Source organism: Hemitrygon akajei, chromosome 2 (assembly GCF_048418815.1).
Source record: "Hemitrygon akajei chromosome 2, sHemAka1.3, whole genome shotgun sequence".
Taxonomy (NCBI): domain Eukaryota; kingdom Metazoa; phylum Chordata; class Chondrichthyes; order Myliobatiformes; family Dasyatidae; genus Hemitrygon; species Hemitrygon akajei.
Genome location: NC_133125.1, coordinates 88724053 through 88741381, shown reverse-complemented (window position 1 = coordinate 88741381; position 17329 = coordinate 88724053). Strand labels below are relative to the sequence as shown.

The 17329-nt window shown below is 39.0% G+C and overlaps 1 protein-coding gene across 1 annotated transcript in view; it reads left to right on the top strand.

Annotated features, from left to right (window-relative positions):
- The first annotated feature begins 1084 nt into the window (after positions 1 to 1084).
- dars1 (aspartyl-tRNA synthetase 1) overlaps positions 1085 to 17329 on the top strand; it is an 87561-nt gene continuing 71316 nt past the window's right edge. The window contains exons 1-3 of the mRNA XM_073025752.1: positions 1085 to 1236; positions 9242 to 9338; positions 10251 to 10277. Of these exons, the coding sequence (XP_072881853.1) occupies positions 1214 to 1236; positions 9242 to 9338; positions 10251 to 10277 (147 nt within the window). The 5' untranslated portion in view covers positions 1085 to 1213. The remainder of the gene's footprint in view (positions 1237 to 9241; positions 9339 to 10250; positions 10278 to 17329) is intronic.

Sequence of the window (17329 nt, the reverse complement as noted above, 5' to 3'; positions counted from 1 at the left end):
CTTTTGATTACTTTTAAATGGACGATAGTATTGAATGCTGAACTTTAGTAAATGAAGAGCATCCTGACGGATAGTATGCATTTCTGCTGCCCAGATGTTCCAGAGTTGAGCTGCACCAGTAGGCAAATTGGAGTGGATCCAAGACGTTTCTCAGGCAGGAGTTGATATGTTTCATCAACAGCCTCTCAAAACACTTCATCACTGTGGATCTAAGTACTACTGGATGGTAGTCATTGCAGCAGGTCACCACATTCTTCTTAGACACCGGTACAGGTGAAGCCTGCCTGAAGCAGATGGGTACCTCAGACTGCCGAAGCGAGAGGTTAAAGATCTCAGTGAATGCTTCGGACAGTTGATCAGTACAGGTCTTTAGTACTTAGCCAGGTACCCTGACTGGGCCGGATGCTTTTTGCGGGTGCACCCTCCTGAGGGCTACTTGCACGTTGGCCTCTGAGACTGAATTCACAAGATCATCGAGGCTTTGGGAGTTTGTGATGGTTCCTCCATGCTTTGGCGGTCAGAGCGAGCAGAGGATAGATTGAGCTCGTCTGGAAGCAAAGCCCTGTTGTCACTTATGTCGCTTGATCTTACTTTATAAGAGGTCCATTCAAGTCCTGCCACAGCTGTCGAGCATCCTGCATTGATTCGAGTTTAGTCTGGGATTGCCACTCCACCTGTAAGATTGCTTTCCGGAGATCGTATCTGGACCTCTTGTAACTTTGTTGGTCACCAGACTTAAATGCTCCTAAGTGCTACTCTGGTCTAACAGTAGACTACACAAGCATTTTCCAAAATGTTTTATTGTCCCTCACTGCCAGACTCTGCTCACTTACTTTAGGGACATAAATCAGGAATTGATTTGGATGATTAAAAAATACATGCATGGTAAAAGCATACTTTTAACTTGTTTTATTTTCTGTTAACTTTCATAATGATCTTCTCCTTTCCACTCTTTCAGGTTCCATTGCTTAACAGATTTTTTTTTAAAACCCAAGCTTCTACTTGTCCGCATTGCCTACAATATTCTGCCAGCTCGGCCAGTTGTGCCTGCCCGGATCCATGTTTGGGAACGTCTGTTGCACCCGGAGAGGTGGCTGGCGTACAGCAATCCTCTTCCGGTTCGTGCGGACTGCGTAGTGGGGCAAATTCCTGGCTGCAGGCGAGATTTGTTCGTTCATTAAGAGAGTCGGTTCTTTGTAAAGAAATCATCAAGATGACAAAAGGAGAAGCCGTGGGGTAAGGCACAGAAAGACGGCCATAATTAAACAATTATAGTTCAAAATGAAGAATGACAGAACCTCAGCTTTCACGAACATTGCATCATCCTCTCCACCCTCTTGCCGGGGCTTTCCATTGCCCTCTACCCCTCCCTCCCCACAGGGGCTTCCCATTCCCGCCCACCCTCTCGCCTCGGGGCTTCCCTTACACGCATACACACACACTCACTCTCTTCTCTCTCTCCCCCACCACCACCACCACCATTTCTCTTCCGCTCGGCTCTACCCATTCGTTTCCCTTCCCCATTTTCCACAGCCTAGCTTTCACATCTCCCTTCATTGTTCTCAAGACATCCAATGCCCCGACACTGATCAACCCTTAACGTTAGTGGTTTATTACCATCTACCAACTTGTGGGGTATTTTGTGTGAATGTGTCTGTGTCACCAACCTTCCCCTCTGTTTTGCAGTTCCTAGCCTCACTTTACACCTGCAATACCATGTGCACCCGACTTCTTGGTATCAAACCTGCCACAAAGAGCCGCTCTGTCTTCCTCCCTTACCACGCCAAGATTCTAAGTCAAAATGGAATTCCAAGACAATTTTATTTTACACAGTGGTAGATGTTGGGAGTGAACTACCAGGGGAAACTGTGGCAAGAAAGTTGATAGCAATGTTTCAGAGGCTCGCAGGCAGACAAAAAGGAAGGATATAGACCATGTGCAGTTTAAGTTAGAATCATTGTGGGTTGAAGGGCTTGTTCTGTTATATCAAATGCTGCCTTGCTGCTGAACTCTGCATTGGATCTAGGGAAGAACCACTGATGTTAGGGGCTGGATGCACTTTGTATTTAGCTCCTTAGCTTTAAATATGTTACGTTTGAACTGCATCTACTGGCAACTCATTCCACACTCACAGAGTGAAGTAGTCTCCTCCTCAGAGTCCCTTTGAATATTTCACCTTGCACATTAAACCTATGATCTCTGGTACTCATCTCATCCAACCTGAGGGGAAAAGTCTGCAAGTGTTCACTTTAGCTATACCACTTATAATTTTGTATACTTACATAAGATCTCTCCTCATTCTCCTGTGTTCTAGGGAATAAAGTCCTGACCTATTCAATTTATCCCTGTAACTCTGGTCCTCAACATCCATGTAAATTTTCTCTGCACTCCTTCAAGCTGAAGTAGGTAATCAGAATTGCACTCGATATTCCAAGCTTTGCCTCACTGATATCTTCTACAACTTAAACATAGTGTCCCAACTCCTGTTGTTCAATCCTGTGATATATGAAGGCCATATGCCAAAAGCTGTCTTTACAACCTGTGATCATGCCACTTCAGAGGAATTATGGATCTGTATTCCCAGGTCCCTTTGTTCCACCACACATCTTAGTGCCCCACCGTTTACTGTGTAAGACCTGCTTTGGTTTGTCCTTCCAAAGTACAACACCTCACAGTTGTCTGCATTAAGTTCCATCTGCTATTGCTCAGTCCACTTTCCCAGCTGGTCCAAGTCACTTTGCAAGCTTTGATGGCCTTCCTCGCTGTCCATTACACCCCTAATCTTGGTTTTGTATGCAAATTTACTGATCCAGTTTGCCTCATTGTCATATAAATTACTAATATAGATAATGTGCCCTGCAGCACACCACTAGTTACAGGTCTCCAATCAGTGAAACATCTCTAGTGCTTTTTAAGTAAATAATTTACTTAAATGTATAATCAGTGATAATCAGAAATGTTCAAAAGCCTTTCAAAAGTCATTAGGATATTCTAGGGTTGTGGCTCAGAGATCTGCTACCTGAGGTCTGCTCATCACCAATGGATGGTTGTGCAATGTGGAATGCCATTTGAATCAGTCAGAGGCATCAGAAGAAGCTAGTTCAGTTAAAAATAAATGAATCTTTTATGTTCATCTTTGGAGGTGATGGTTTGGTTTTTTGAGTAAAAGAAATAAATTTTCATACCCTTATATTTGACTGGAACAAATAGTATAATGAGTACTGTTGTTATTTAAGTGTTATTACTAATATAAAAATGACTCATTTTAGCTTGCCATTCTCTTAATCTAATTTGCTAGCAGCTTTGATGTTTTATTGTCATATGGTAGGGATGCAGCTTTAGTCATTTTCTCTCTCTTAAAGATTGTTTTTCTATTTGTATTGATAAATTACAATACACTGAAAACTGGTTTCTCATGTAAGCGGTATCTACAAGAGTCTCCTGGCAGATTTGTCCTCTGTTAAACATTGATCTTGTTTGTAATCATGTTAATTCTGAGCTGGTCTGTGAACGGTGTCTGTGTCAGGACAGGCTTTGATGAGCTATTTCAGTGATTACTGTTTGGGATTGTTACCTGCAGGTGATTTCCTATGCAAACAGAACAGTGGCAAATCTAAAAATGTAGCTGGAAGACTTTCCTGTTAAACAGCATTTTTTTCATTACTAAGCAGATCCGGCAAAGCAGAGTTGTTTGTATGCTACGGCAACATGGAAAATTGCAGGGACAAGCCAGTGAATGACACTTCCTGAGTGCCACTTGGTGTATCCAGCTGCATTTTACTTTCATTTGAGTAATTTAATTGCTATATGATTCATTATCATCAGAGGGATACAATATCTATTCATAATGAACTCTGATAAGGGACATTAAACATGTTTTTCCTCTCAGTGTGCTATTTTTAAAATAAGATGATGATAGCAAGTAATTCAAATACTATGACACTTCCCTTGTCAAAACCATGGTTCTTACATTTCTCATTTATTGCCTTCAGCTGAATAATGCAAGTTATCGAGACGTATAAGATATTTGACCCTACAGAGTGGGTACAATTGTCATTATTCTTCCTCCAGATATTGTGTGGAAGTTAATTGCCCTAATTGATCCTCTGTTAACTAATGGAGTTAAATGGTTAATGTTTTTTGTGTGATTTTAGTTGGACACATTAGTTCTAATGGTGGATTTTATTATTTTGCAAGCTTTAACACTTAAGTGTTGTGTGAAGGAAATCATAGTCAGGATTTCCTGTTGATCAGAGGAAATGTTTGAAGCTGAATTTTCCGCATTGTCCCACCATTCTGAAAAGCTGCAGGTGTATCCATTCATAGTTTTGGACAGCTGGATTTTAAAGAAAACAGTTAATTGTGGGTATGCATGGATTGGAACCAGAATTGTGTCAATGCATGTGAACTCATCTTCCTTTGTTCTAATACTGGATTGAATCAGGCTAAGTTTCCACACAAATATGTCCCATTTTAACAGTCATACCATCCTAGGCTTTCATGATGACTTTCATTGGCAAATGAAGTTTAATGCGGACAAGTGTGAGGTATTGCACTTCGGACGGTCAAACCAAGGTAGAACATACAAGGTAAATGGTAGGACACTGAGGAGTGCAGTAGAACAGAGGGATCTGGGAGTACAGATACATAATTCCCTAAAAGTGGTGTCACAAGTAGATAGGGTTGTAAAGAGAGCTTTTAGATAGATAGATAGATAGATACTTTATTCATCCCCATGGGGAAATTCAACTTTTTTCCAATGTCCCATACACTTGTTGTAGCAAAACTAATTACATACAATACTTAACTCAGTAAAAAAATATGATATGCATCTAAATCACTATCTCAAAAAGCATTAATAATAGCTTTTAAAAAGTTCTTAAGTCCTGGCGGTAGAATTGTAAAGCCTAATGGCATTGGGGAGTATTGACCTCTTCATCCTGTCTGAGGAGCATTGCATCGATAGTAATCTGTCGCTGAAACTGCTTCTCTGTCTCTGGATGGTACATTGGCCTTTATAAATCAAAGTATTGAGTATAAGAGTTGGAATGTTATGGTGAGGTTGTATAAGACATTGGTGAGACTGAATTTGGAGTATTGTGTGCAGTTTTGGTCACCTAATTACAGGAAAGATATTGATAAGGTTTTAAGAGTGCAGAGAAGGTTTACAAGAATGTTGCAGGGACTTGAGAAACTGTTACAGAGAAAGGTTGAATAGGTTAGGACTTTATTCCCTGGAGCATAGGAGAATGAGGGGTGATTTGATTGAGGTGTATAAAATTGTGATGGGTATAGATAGAGTGAGTGAATGCAAGCAGGCTTTTTCCACTGAGACCCTTCATCAGGACACGCTGACGAATATTCAGGTCTCGGCCCGAAACGTCGACAGCTCTTCTCCCTATAGATGCTGCCTGGCCTGCTGTGTTCCACCAGCATTTTGTGTGTGTTATTGTTTGAATTTCCAGCATCTGCAGATTTCCTCGTGTTTGTTTTTTCCACTGAGGCCAGGGGAGAGAAAAAAACAGAGGTCATGGGTTAAGGGTGAAGGGGGAAAAGTTTAAAGGGAACATTAAAGGGGGATTCTTCACACAGAGAGTAGTGGGAGTGTGGAATGAGCTGCCAGATGAAGTGGTAAATGTGGGTTCACTTTTAACATTTAAGAAAAACTTGGGCAGGTATATGGATGAGAGGGGTTTGGAGGGATATGGCCCAGGTGCAGGTCAGTGGGACTAGGCAGAAAAATGGTTCTGCACAGCCAAGAAGGGCCAAAAGACCTGTTTCTGTGCTGTAATGTTCTATGGTTCATTAGCTAAATGTATAACTTTTGTCAGTCAAGCCAAAGATTTCACTCTTTTTTCCCAATGCACAAATTGATTTAAATGTGATTGAAAGCTGATGTGTCCATCTGTTCTCTGCTTTAGCTTAACCAGATTTTAATTTCTTCATCTCTTTGTAGGTCCGAGGTAAGATGTTAGATGTATATTACATGCCATGTTCTTGCGATATGATATTCCAACCAAGACTAGCATGTGACTTCCTCAGGGAATTGCATTCTATGACTTGTGCTCTTTGTAACCAATGTCAGCAAATATGTCTTCTGTGCTCTATTCTGTGTTTTAGCAGTTATTTTCTACTTCCAGTTTATTTTTCCTCTAATATTATCATCATCCACCTTTCACGAAAAGAAAATTATTTTGACATGTGAGGCTAATTTCCCAGTCTTTCAACTACTCTGGCAGCTCAAGAAGGTTCACTGTCACAACCAAACAAATAATTCACAGTTGGAAGGGTTAGGATTTTCCCATCAGCTACTATGGAGGTCAGTTCTACCAATCCAGACATCATTGTGATGTAAGAGAAAACCAGAGAGGAAGCCACACTATTGAAGAATGTGCAAGCTCCCCTTCGACAGCACGAGAGGTCAGGATTGAACCTGGTTTGCTTGAGCTGTCAGGCGACGGTTCTTGCTGTGCCTCTGTGCACTTGCTAAAGATGATGTAGTTCGAGGCTCAGCTGTGATCACGTAAAGATGCTGAGCTTGCAGGCATCCTCCAGCCAGGGAGAACAATGAAATTTGTGGCAATGGCACAGAATAAACCACCGTTTGAGATGGCGCCACTGAAGGCGAGCTTTAGTTTGAAAGGCAAGAATTTTGGTAAAAATATTACTAAATAACACCTTTTCTGAAATAAATTGTGGTGAACTATCACTGCAAACAATGAGTGAAGGTGAAGTGAATTTGAAGGATGAGCCATGCTGGTGTGTTGCAAAATCAACACAGATGGAGTTGGAGTGAGCGATTCAGAGAGGAGAAATTGAGGCAGGGGAGTTTCAATGCCCAGCCAACTAACCTGGGTGCAAGGTTGGACTGCCGTAAGTGCCAAGCTGATTGGAGAGATTGAGAAAATGGCTCCAGGCTGAGCAGCGGGATCCAGAGTGAATGACTGGATAGCATGGCTTCACTGCGGTGGGGCCCAGGTCTTAATGCGAGGTACAATCCGCTATTTGGACTATTTAAACTGTGGGCAATTTAAACGCTGGCCCAAATGGACTGGAAAGATAGGGTGTCAGGACTGGAGGCGAGAGGCCAATTTTGCTTATTCTCCTGCGATGTTCACTCCTCACTGAGGCTGTGAGACTACCCCGGCTGCTGTGCTCATTCTGTGATCTTTGTAGCGATTTGTGCTGCTAGTATGACGAAGTGAGACTGAGGCTTGGACCTACTCCGGGGATTCGATCTGAAGACTCAGTTTGGTTCAGAATACTGTTGCTTGCTTCTATTGTTTGCATGATTAGTGTATTTTTCTCTTTCTCTGCGCATTGGGTGTTGGTTTTTTTAAAAAATTCAGTTCTTTCAGGTTTCTTGCTTCACGGCTGCCTATGAACAGACAAATCTCAAGATTATAATTTATACATTCTTTGATTATAAATGTCCTTTGAATCTTTAAATACATGAGTAGTTACAGGGCTTAATTCAGATTTCTAATTCAAGATCCAAAATCAAATCTGCAGTCTAATTCTGTATTTTGTGTTTTATCATTGTAAAAAGAAGCCATTTGGCCCATTTGAGTCTATGCTTGCTATCAGAACACCCTTTTCAATCCCGTTCCCTCACACATTGTAACCTATCAATTCCACCCTGATTCTCCCACTAGCCATACACCTGATAACTTATAAAGCAACATATCTTTTGGGATGTGGGAGAAAACCAGGCAAAGCCAAGTGATCACAGGGCTAATATACAAATTCACTGCAAACAAACAGAAGTGGAACAGTGAACCTCAATCACGATAGCTTTAAGGCAGTGTATTACCTGCTGCACCAGAAAGCCAACCACAATGATAGAGTAAATGGCAGGTCAAGATAGGTTGAAAAGGTAGCCATTCTAGAATATGCCTTATGATTTAGTATGCCTTTGCCAAAAGGCATTGCATAGATGAGGATCAGCTGGCATACACAGGTGAGTTTTCTGGATATGGCATGGGAAAGAAAATCTTTATCAATGGTGATTTGCTGGCTGTAAGGGTAAAAATTGGGCTATGAATATAGATTCATAAACTTGAATAAAGGCAAGATATTCCAGGAGAAAAATGCAATTTATTCCCTGCTAAATGTAGTGTTTTAATGTTACTATTTACCATTCCCCTGAATTGCAAAAATTAATGCAATCATCTCTATGAATGTTAATTGCTTAAATAAAAAGGCTGGCTGAATTTGATTATAATTTCAATAGATTATAATGATGTGAAGTTTGGAATTAATTTAGACTTTGGGAAAATGAATCTATATGGAATATATATGTACTTTGACAATAAATTTACTTTGAATTTAAATTTTGTTCCTTCAGGATACAAAGACTTTAGGGGTGATGTGCGTAATTTATCATCATCAGTATTACTTGAAGCCTTGTGTGGCAAAATATTCAATATAAATGTATATCAATCAAACTATTGTTTCTGTTTTGTTCAGTTGGCAGTAATGTTACTTTCACAAAAAAAACAAAAATCCCTAGTTCTTTTGTTACAATGGAATGAACAGGACTGCATGAGTTGGGTGGTGGTTGCCTGCTGCTAGCATTGTGTTTAATAAAAGCTATTTAATGTTAATAACAAAGGATATACTATGGACTTCAGGACTTAAACCAAATTTGTTACTTATCTCTGAATAACATCTGCTCTAGTCCTGTTGCATTTGTGGGATTACAGAACAACATTTGATAGCCAGGCTGTTGACTGTGGAAGTCAGCTGTAGCTGAGTGCTCATCAGACGCTGAGTCTGATTCCAGTCCAGTGTGATTACATTATGTCTGAATATCCCATGCTTGGGCATTCTAATTTCAGTGGAAGTAACAAGATGACTAAGGTCAAAACAAGTTTTGAACTTCTGCAACACACACAAAATGCTGGAGGAACTCTCTTTGTTTTCTTTACAGCTGGTATCCCACAATAAAAGTTCATGTGTGTTTATTTCCTGAAGTTGTTTAATAATTGAATGCCAACTGGATTATTTGTCAACCTTGACCTATTATAGTTGTTTTTGTTAATAGGGAATGTTGCGTGGAATACAGCATTGTAAAATTCAAAATCATCTCCACATCTAATAGAAAGCAGACAGAATTCTAATAACTTATTACCATCCGGAAGGACATTTCTAAAATGTTAATGGGTAGAAATAACAAGATGATAATTTTGCATTGCCATTTCAAAAGCATTTCAATGATTGCTGCCATTTGATCCTACAGCGTCGCGGGGGACCAGGCACAGTCAAAGAAAGCAGCAAAGAAGCTACAGAAAGAAGCAGAAAAGGCTGCTAAAAAGGCAGAGAAGCAAGCCAAATTGGTTGGTTTTTAAATGTTTTCACATGCATGAAGTTACTCACGCCATTTATGAAAAATGGATAACTAGATTATTTAGATTTGCAGATGGAGATGTGACTTTTACAATTTGTAATATAATTAGTGACAGAACTTCTTGCTCAAGTTATGGAGGTTAGCTTGCCTTTAATCTTGTGCTCAACATCAAAGATATCAGATCCTTAGCCTCTTTTGTGAAATCCACTCTTCCAACATACATTGTGGCGTTTAGTTGTAAGTTTAAAGATTACTGCGTTCAGAGCAGGATATATGTATTTTAATTCACAAGAAGTACGCTGTGTTTTGTCTTACTCCAGCAGGTTTTTCCACTCTTTCCCAGATATTACTGATTCATGCTGTCTACAACTCCTGGTTGTCAGCAAGCTTCTGGGGCCCTACCCAGAGGGCACGATGGGAAGTATTTCATCCCAACCAAATCTAATCCTCTCCTAAAGTCCACAAAATGGACATTTTCCAGCATTTGTCACCAGATGATAACTAGGGATTCCCAATATATATTTGCTTTTTCTTAACCACATCTTTCATCCATAAAAAGAAAACCTTTAAGATCTAAATGTAGTACCAAATTGCCACTTTGTCTAAGATTAGCTAACTCATTATGTACTGATTTAGATTATTTAGCTGGGCAGTCAGCTATCAAGTTATCAGGATGGCTATTTGACAAATTTTCTTTAAAAGTACTTTAAGGAAAATTTCTTGAAATCTAGCTGTGGAGATGTAGTTGTTCAGATTTTTAAATACAAAATAATAGGTAATAGTTTATATAATTGTCTAGCTATCATAATTAATGTTAAAATGAATATCAATATTTGTATTTGGTTACTTTATAAAAAATGATTGCAGTAACTAAGATTGTTAATATTTTTATTTCCTATAGGCAACAGAAAATCAAGCAGATGAAGAGGTAGGTTATATCTAAATTTATGATTTTAAGTAAGTGTATTTTAAATTTAAAAAATTCAATACTACAATTCGTGGTGTGTCCAGAAATGTTGCTAATTTTTATCATTAAATAGTTTTGCCGAAGTTAGTGTAAATACTATTCCATTAGACAATAAGACAGGAGCAGAATTAGGCTATTCAGCCCATCAAGTCTGCTCCACCATTCGATCATGATTGATTTATTTTCCATCTCAATCCTATTCTCTGGCCTTCTCCTCTTAACCTTTGACACTCGTACTAATCAAGATCCTGTCAATCTCTGCTTTAAGTATACACAATGATTTGGCATCCACAGCCATCTGTGGCAATGGGTTCCACAGATTCACCACTCTTTGACTAAGAAGTTCCTCCTTATCACTGTTCTAAAGTTCTATTCTCAGGCTGTATCTTCTGGTCCTAGGCTCTCACTATTAGAAACATCCTCTTCGTATCCACTGTATTTAGGCTTTATTCAATTTGTTTCACTGAGATCCCCCCCCCCCCCCCCATTCTTCTAAACTCCAGTGAGTATAGACCCAGAGCTTCTCATACACCAACCCTTCTTTCTAGGATTATTCTCGTAAATATCCTCTGGACCCTCTCCAATGCCAGCACATCCTATCTTGGATAAGCCCAAAACTGCTCACAATTTTCCAAATGCAGTATGACTAGTGCCTTATGATGGCTCTGCATTATATCTTTGCTTTTATATCCTAGTCCTCTTGGAAGCTTTTGCCTTCCTTACCACTGACTCGTACAAGTTCACCTCTAGGGAATCCTGCACAAGGGCTCGCAAGTGCCTTTGCACCTCTGATTTCTGAATTTGCTCCCCATTTGAAAATTAGTCTACACCTTTGTACCTTATGCCAAAGTGCATGGCCATGCACTTTCCTACACTGTATTCGATCTCCTAATCTGTATAAATCCTGCAGACTCCCTGCTTCTTCACCACTATCTGCCCCTCCACCTACCATGGTATCATTGACAAACCTGGCCACAAAGCCATCAGTTCTATCACCCAGACCATTAACCTATAATCTGAAAAGTAATGGACCCAACACTGACCCCTCTGGAACAGCACTAGTCACCGGCTGCCAACCAGAAAAAGCCTCCTTTATTCCCACTCGGCCTTCTGCTGCTATTTTGTTTTGCAGTCTCATGTGCGGCATCTTGTCAAATCCAAGGAAACAACATCCGCTGACTCCTTTGTCCAACCTGCCTAATATTTCCTCAAAGAATTCCGGACAGATTTGTCAGGCAAGATTTCCCCTTAAGGAAACAATGCTGACTTTGTCTTCTTTAATCGTGTGCCTCCAAGTACTCCAAAACCTCATCCTTAATAATAGACTCTAACGTGTTGCCAATCATTCAAGTTGATAACTGGCCTATACTTTCCTACCTTTTGCCCCGTGCCTTCGTAAAGAGTGGAATGATATTTATGATTTTCCAGTCCTCTGGAACCTTTCCAGAATTTAGTGATTCTTAGATCATTGCAAATGTCTTCACAACCTCTTCAGCTACTTCTTTCAGAACACTGCAGCATAGTTAATCTGGTCCATTAATAAGTCTGAGATCTCTAGTTCCCATTTTAATAACTGTGAAGATTTTTAAAACCTAAGCTGTTTGGTTCTCTTCAAAAAACATGTTTTCTTCTGTATTATATCACATGGAAGTCATCCATCACCTACATGATTTTATTTTCATTCTTGTATTGGCTGTGTCCCAGAATGATGAGATTTTAGTGCAGTTTTGTTACTTTGTATGTCTGTTTGGGAGCATCCAGTTTCATCTTGTAAATTCATGGAATTTTAACCTGGCTCTTGAGGTAATTTGATTATCTTGGACTGCCTTCAGGATATGCAAAAAGCTTCACAATTCATTATTCCCTTAAATATTTGTGTTGCATCTCCTCTTCTAGTTCATTACCCATGATTTATTTTAAATAAACATGCCGGCGAGCATCTGTTTTCTACTTTTGAGGATGCATAATTAGAGGTCTCTTTCTTTGTAGTAGAACATGATACATCAGTTTTCATGGATGAAGAATGTATTTTAAGATGGTGTCTGCATGCTCTATTAGCTTAGTTCCTGATTGTGAACTTGTCCCCCAGATGACTTGAAGAATTTCTTGAATACATTAAGAAACTCTAATTAGAACTGTTTGTTGAAATGATTTCCTAAATAATCAAAATAGTTGAATTGGCCTTTTGTTCCTGACAGATTGAGTCATACTGCCATGGGCATGCATGCCTACAAAGGTCCCTGGCCACCTTTGCATTTGACTTGCAAATGGTAAAAAAGAGGTAGAGACATTTTCATTCCTGAAAAATAAAGGGCAAATTTTCTACCTTCCCTTCATGAACATGAAATGGGAAAGTTGGTGAAAAATATTCCTGAATATTTTCCAGTGCGTAGTCACTTGAGTTCCATGTGGAAACCACAAGTTAATATGGTGGTGATCAAAGCAAAGGGTTTAAGATGATTAAATGTTTTTGAGAATGCAGGTGTTGTAGGGGTCTGGCTATTAATGGATTCTGAACAATTTTTAATCAGTGTTAGGTTGAATTTCAGTCTTGGTCTTTAAGGCCAATGATATTGCAGTAACAAAGTTATGTGTATTTCAGTGTAAGATTCTGACAATAATTTTAAACCAATTAGACAAGACCTTAAATATTCATTTTTATGACTATTGTATGTAAAGTTCGAAATTTATAGTGCATTGAAAAAGTATTCAGTCTCCACTGCTATTTTCACATTTTACTGTCTCATTTTCTAAATTTAAAATATATTGATGTAGTATTTTTGAGCTAATTTACAAAACATTGTGTATCATGTCAAATCAAAAGAAAACTTCTAAAACCTGTCAACCATTTAGTAAAAATTAAAAACCAAAATTGTGATGCTGAAAAAATATTCATCCCCTTTGTAATTATTTTGCTAACTTTCCTCAGGTACAATAATATATATCACCCAATTTGTTGAAGTAGAAAATTGGAGGGTCCCCTGAATAAATACCCCATCTTTCTGTAAGGCCCAACAGGGTGGTAGATTTTCAAGCAACCAAATGTAAATGAAGACAAAAGAGCATTCAAGGCAAGACAGGGAAAGGATCATAAAGAAGCACAAATCTGGGGAAGAGTATAAGACAATTTCAGAGGAAGTGAACATATCTCGGAGCCCAATGCAGTCCATTGTGAAAAAGTGGAAAAAATATGAAACCACAGCCATACTGCCTAGGTCAAGCCACCCCTCTAAACTTAGTCACCGGAGAAGAACGGCACTTGTAAGAGAGGCTACTGTGATGCCAACAGTCACTGATTTAGCTAAGAAATCATAGAGATGAAATTCATGGCTCCACAATCTCCAAGGCCGTGCACAAAAAGGATATGTATAGAAGAGTGGCAAGGAAGAAGCCCTGGCTAAAAAACATATCCTTGCCCATAAAGACTTTGCAAAGTGTTTCTGCACTGATTCTTGAGAATTTGGATAAAACAGGTTTTAATTTTGAAAAGAAAAGATTTTAAATGTTAAGAAATCTAAACTTGTATGTTTATAGAACAAGGTCTCAGCAAGCAAGCAATATTTCAGTGCAACCTCCTGATTTTGTAACTTTTTCATAAAATATGTGTTTTACCTGTCATTACTTAATTTTTGTCAGTGCAGTCAGACACAATAAAAAGCTAATTATTCCTACTTATTTAGTCTTATATAGATTTAGAGCTTTTGAATCAGTGTGTCTACACCATAGGTACACATATCATATTTAATAAATCAACTGTTTTGGAGAAACAGATTGTAAGCATATTAATTTAAAGCAAAGAAAGCTCCATCTGGCGGTAGTGACTGAGACCTGATGGTGGTGGCAGTGGCCTAATTACAACAAACAATTCCAACCTTTTCACCACTCAAGTCAATGCTTCCTTGCTTAACAACTTTATTTAACAATTTGTAATGTACATTTTATCCTTCTGTAAATAACAGCAATGGTAAACAGCAAAATAAAAACTACAGTACAACTGCAGTGTTTCAGCATAAACGTCAGAAAGCACACCAGGAACTAAAAAAAAATTCCATCCATTTCTGGGCTTGAAAATCTTCAAAAATGTTCAGTCAGCTTTATCAGGAAGTAGACGATTAATATGCTCCTCCTCTATGAAGTCCATGACTTCAGCAGGCAGATGGTAAATCTCCCTCGTCCTGCTTGCACGACCCGGTGATGATAGCTCCATCAGTTTGACCAGAATATCTTCAACTGGTACGAAGCACATATCCTTTCCACCTGGTTTTGGATGGAAGTGCGTGTTGGGCCCAAGAGGGTAGAGAATCTCCACTTGAACATCTTGTTGATGAGCATCCACAGTGACAGCCTTTGCTAACCAAATGACTGCAAGCCAACTCCACAATTATTGACACCAGCAGATATATCTGTCATAGTCCCGTCAGGACCACTGGGGCTTCCTGCTCCATTTCCTCCATCAGTATTGCCAAAGGCCCTTTGTTCTTTCCCATTGTGGTCGGGCCATCATTCTCCTCAGCCTGTACCCTGGCATGTGTATTTTCAGTCAACTGAAATGTTGGGCTGAAACACTGGCACATCTGTGGCTCACTGCAGAAACATGACAATGGCCTGCGATGGATGCTGTTTCCGTAAGGTATGACCTGATGGATTTTCCTCTTTGCTGGTACAGACTTTAGTGGTTGAGAAAGTAGTGCATCATATGTCTGCATATCACCTTCAGCAATATGATAGAGCTGAGTACTGCAAAGGTTTCTCCCAGCCATCTCATGGAAGATTTTACTTCCCTGTAGCATCTGCTCTGTTTTATTTCTTGGTGATCCTTGTGCTTTTTATTTCTAGTTTGCTCTCGTTGCCAACGCTTTTTCATTTTTCAGTTTGTTCCTATCTTTTATTATCTCTTGAAGTTTTTTTTCAAAGCTTTAATCTCTCTCAAGTATCTTGCTGTTGTTTTCTTTCTCTCCCTTTCCCCTGCTGTTGACTGCCTACTGCAAGCTGGCTCCTGTATAGTCTGATCCAGTGGACTATCTGGGGGAGTTTCTGGGCCCTTTCTCTCACACTCTCTTGACTCTTGCTGTCTACGTTTCCATGCCTTTCTCTTACTCCTCTCTTCCCTTTCATTCAAATCACTGATAGTTTTTATCTTCCCTTCCTGTACTCTCTTCTTCCATCTTTGCTTTTCCTTTCTCAGGTATTCCTCCTTTAACTCTGGCTCACTATATATTTTCTCTCTCCGCTTATATTGTTATTCCCTGTTTCTTCTTCACTCCTCCACCGATAGCTGCTGCCTAACCATAACTTCCTAAAATACATAAAAGAATTTAATGGAATTACTATGAAATTGTGCAAAATTACTATGAATTTAATTATGTTTAATTTGGTGAAAATTTTATAAAATGATTATGAAATTGTTCAACTAAATTCATTTATGGTTTTAGTCATTGGGGATACATATAGTAAGGAAATATTGTAGGCCTATGTGTGGAAGAAATAAAGCGGAAATTACATATTTTATAAAATAGGTTAATGAAACATTACAAGCCATATTACTATTTATTGTGATCATAAATTATATTCAAGCCTCCACTGAGGATGATTTGGATGTTTTTGTCAACACCGTCAAGCTATGTGTCACCACTGTCAGACAGAAAACCTGACGGTGTTGACAAAACACACTTTTTTACATGACATGCATGAGTTGTATACAGGAGAAACCTTGTTTTCCCTCTGTTGCTAGCTGCCTCTGTCCTCTACTTAAAATGCATAAATTAATGTCATAATTTAAAATAATTCTTTCTATACAAAAGAGACAGTGTTGACACGTCATGGTTGTGACCGTAGCAACATCAATAACTATGTAAAAATTATTGGAAAAAGTAGCCAACTTACAGGAGCTTGTTTGACCTTGTTGCATTTAGCAGATGTGGAGGGTGGAATGGGGGTCCTCAGGAATATAGTTGAACATGTGGTTGCCTGATTTTATTGGTTTTTTTAATATTTGACAGTGTTGACAAAAACTTGGGACACATTTTGAGCAAACACAAAATAAGAGTAAATATTGTTGAAAATTCACGGCTTTTAGTTTTATAGAGGTATTTCACTCTGCATCATTCATCAGGCATATATATACATTTTAAATGATTTTTTCACACTTATCAAATTGAAATGATAATCTCTTGTCTGAAGAAAACTGATTTTGTGGGTACTGGGCTATCATATAACCATATAATTTATAAAATTAAAAACAAACATAAAAAATGTTGCATTTGTGCAAAAGACCCTCAGATGATCAACCTTAATTATTTTAAATAAGAAAATGTTACTCATTTTCAACGGAATTAGCACTTTTTTTAGTTTTCGCCGAAGTCTCAAGAATCAGTGACTGATAAGCTACTGTAAAGATGTGGTAGACGGTCTCGTGGTTGGATGAGACTAAAATTCAACCTTTTGGCCTCAATGCATGTGGCGTAAATCTAATATTGTGCACCAGCTAGGTAACACCGTGCCTACTGCAAAAGTATGGTGGAGGTTGCATGGGGATGCTTTTCAGGGACTTGAAATCTGGTCAGGATTGATGGGAAGCTGAATACTGTTAAATACAGAGAGGTCCTGGATAAAAACCTGCTACAGCCTCTGCCAGAAAGCTTAAACTGGGGAGGAAATTCGTCTTTCAGCATAGCAACAGCCCAAAGCACACTGCCAGAGCAACCATGGAGTGACTTCAAATGAAGAAAATGGATGTCCTTGAGTGGCCTAGAGTCCTGACCTTAACTCTATCATACATCTATGGCAAGACCTCAAGATTGCTGTCTACCACTGCTCCCCAACTAATTTTGCAAGGAGGAATGGGTAAATTGTGTCTATCACGTTGTGCAAAGCTAAGAGACTTATAGAGAAAGAGATTACTAGCTATAATAGCTGCAAGAGGTGGTTCAACTAAGTACTGAACAAATGGGGATGAATACTTTGGAACTGCTGACATTTCAGGTTTTGTATGTTTAGTTTCTCATGCTTTACGA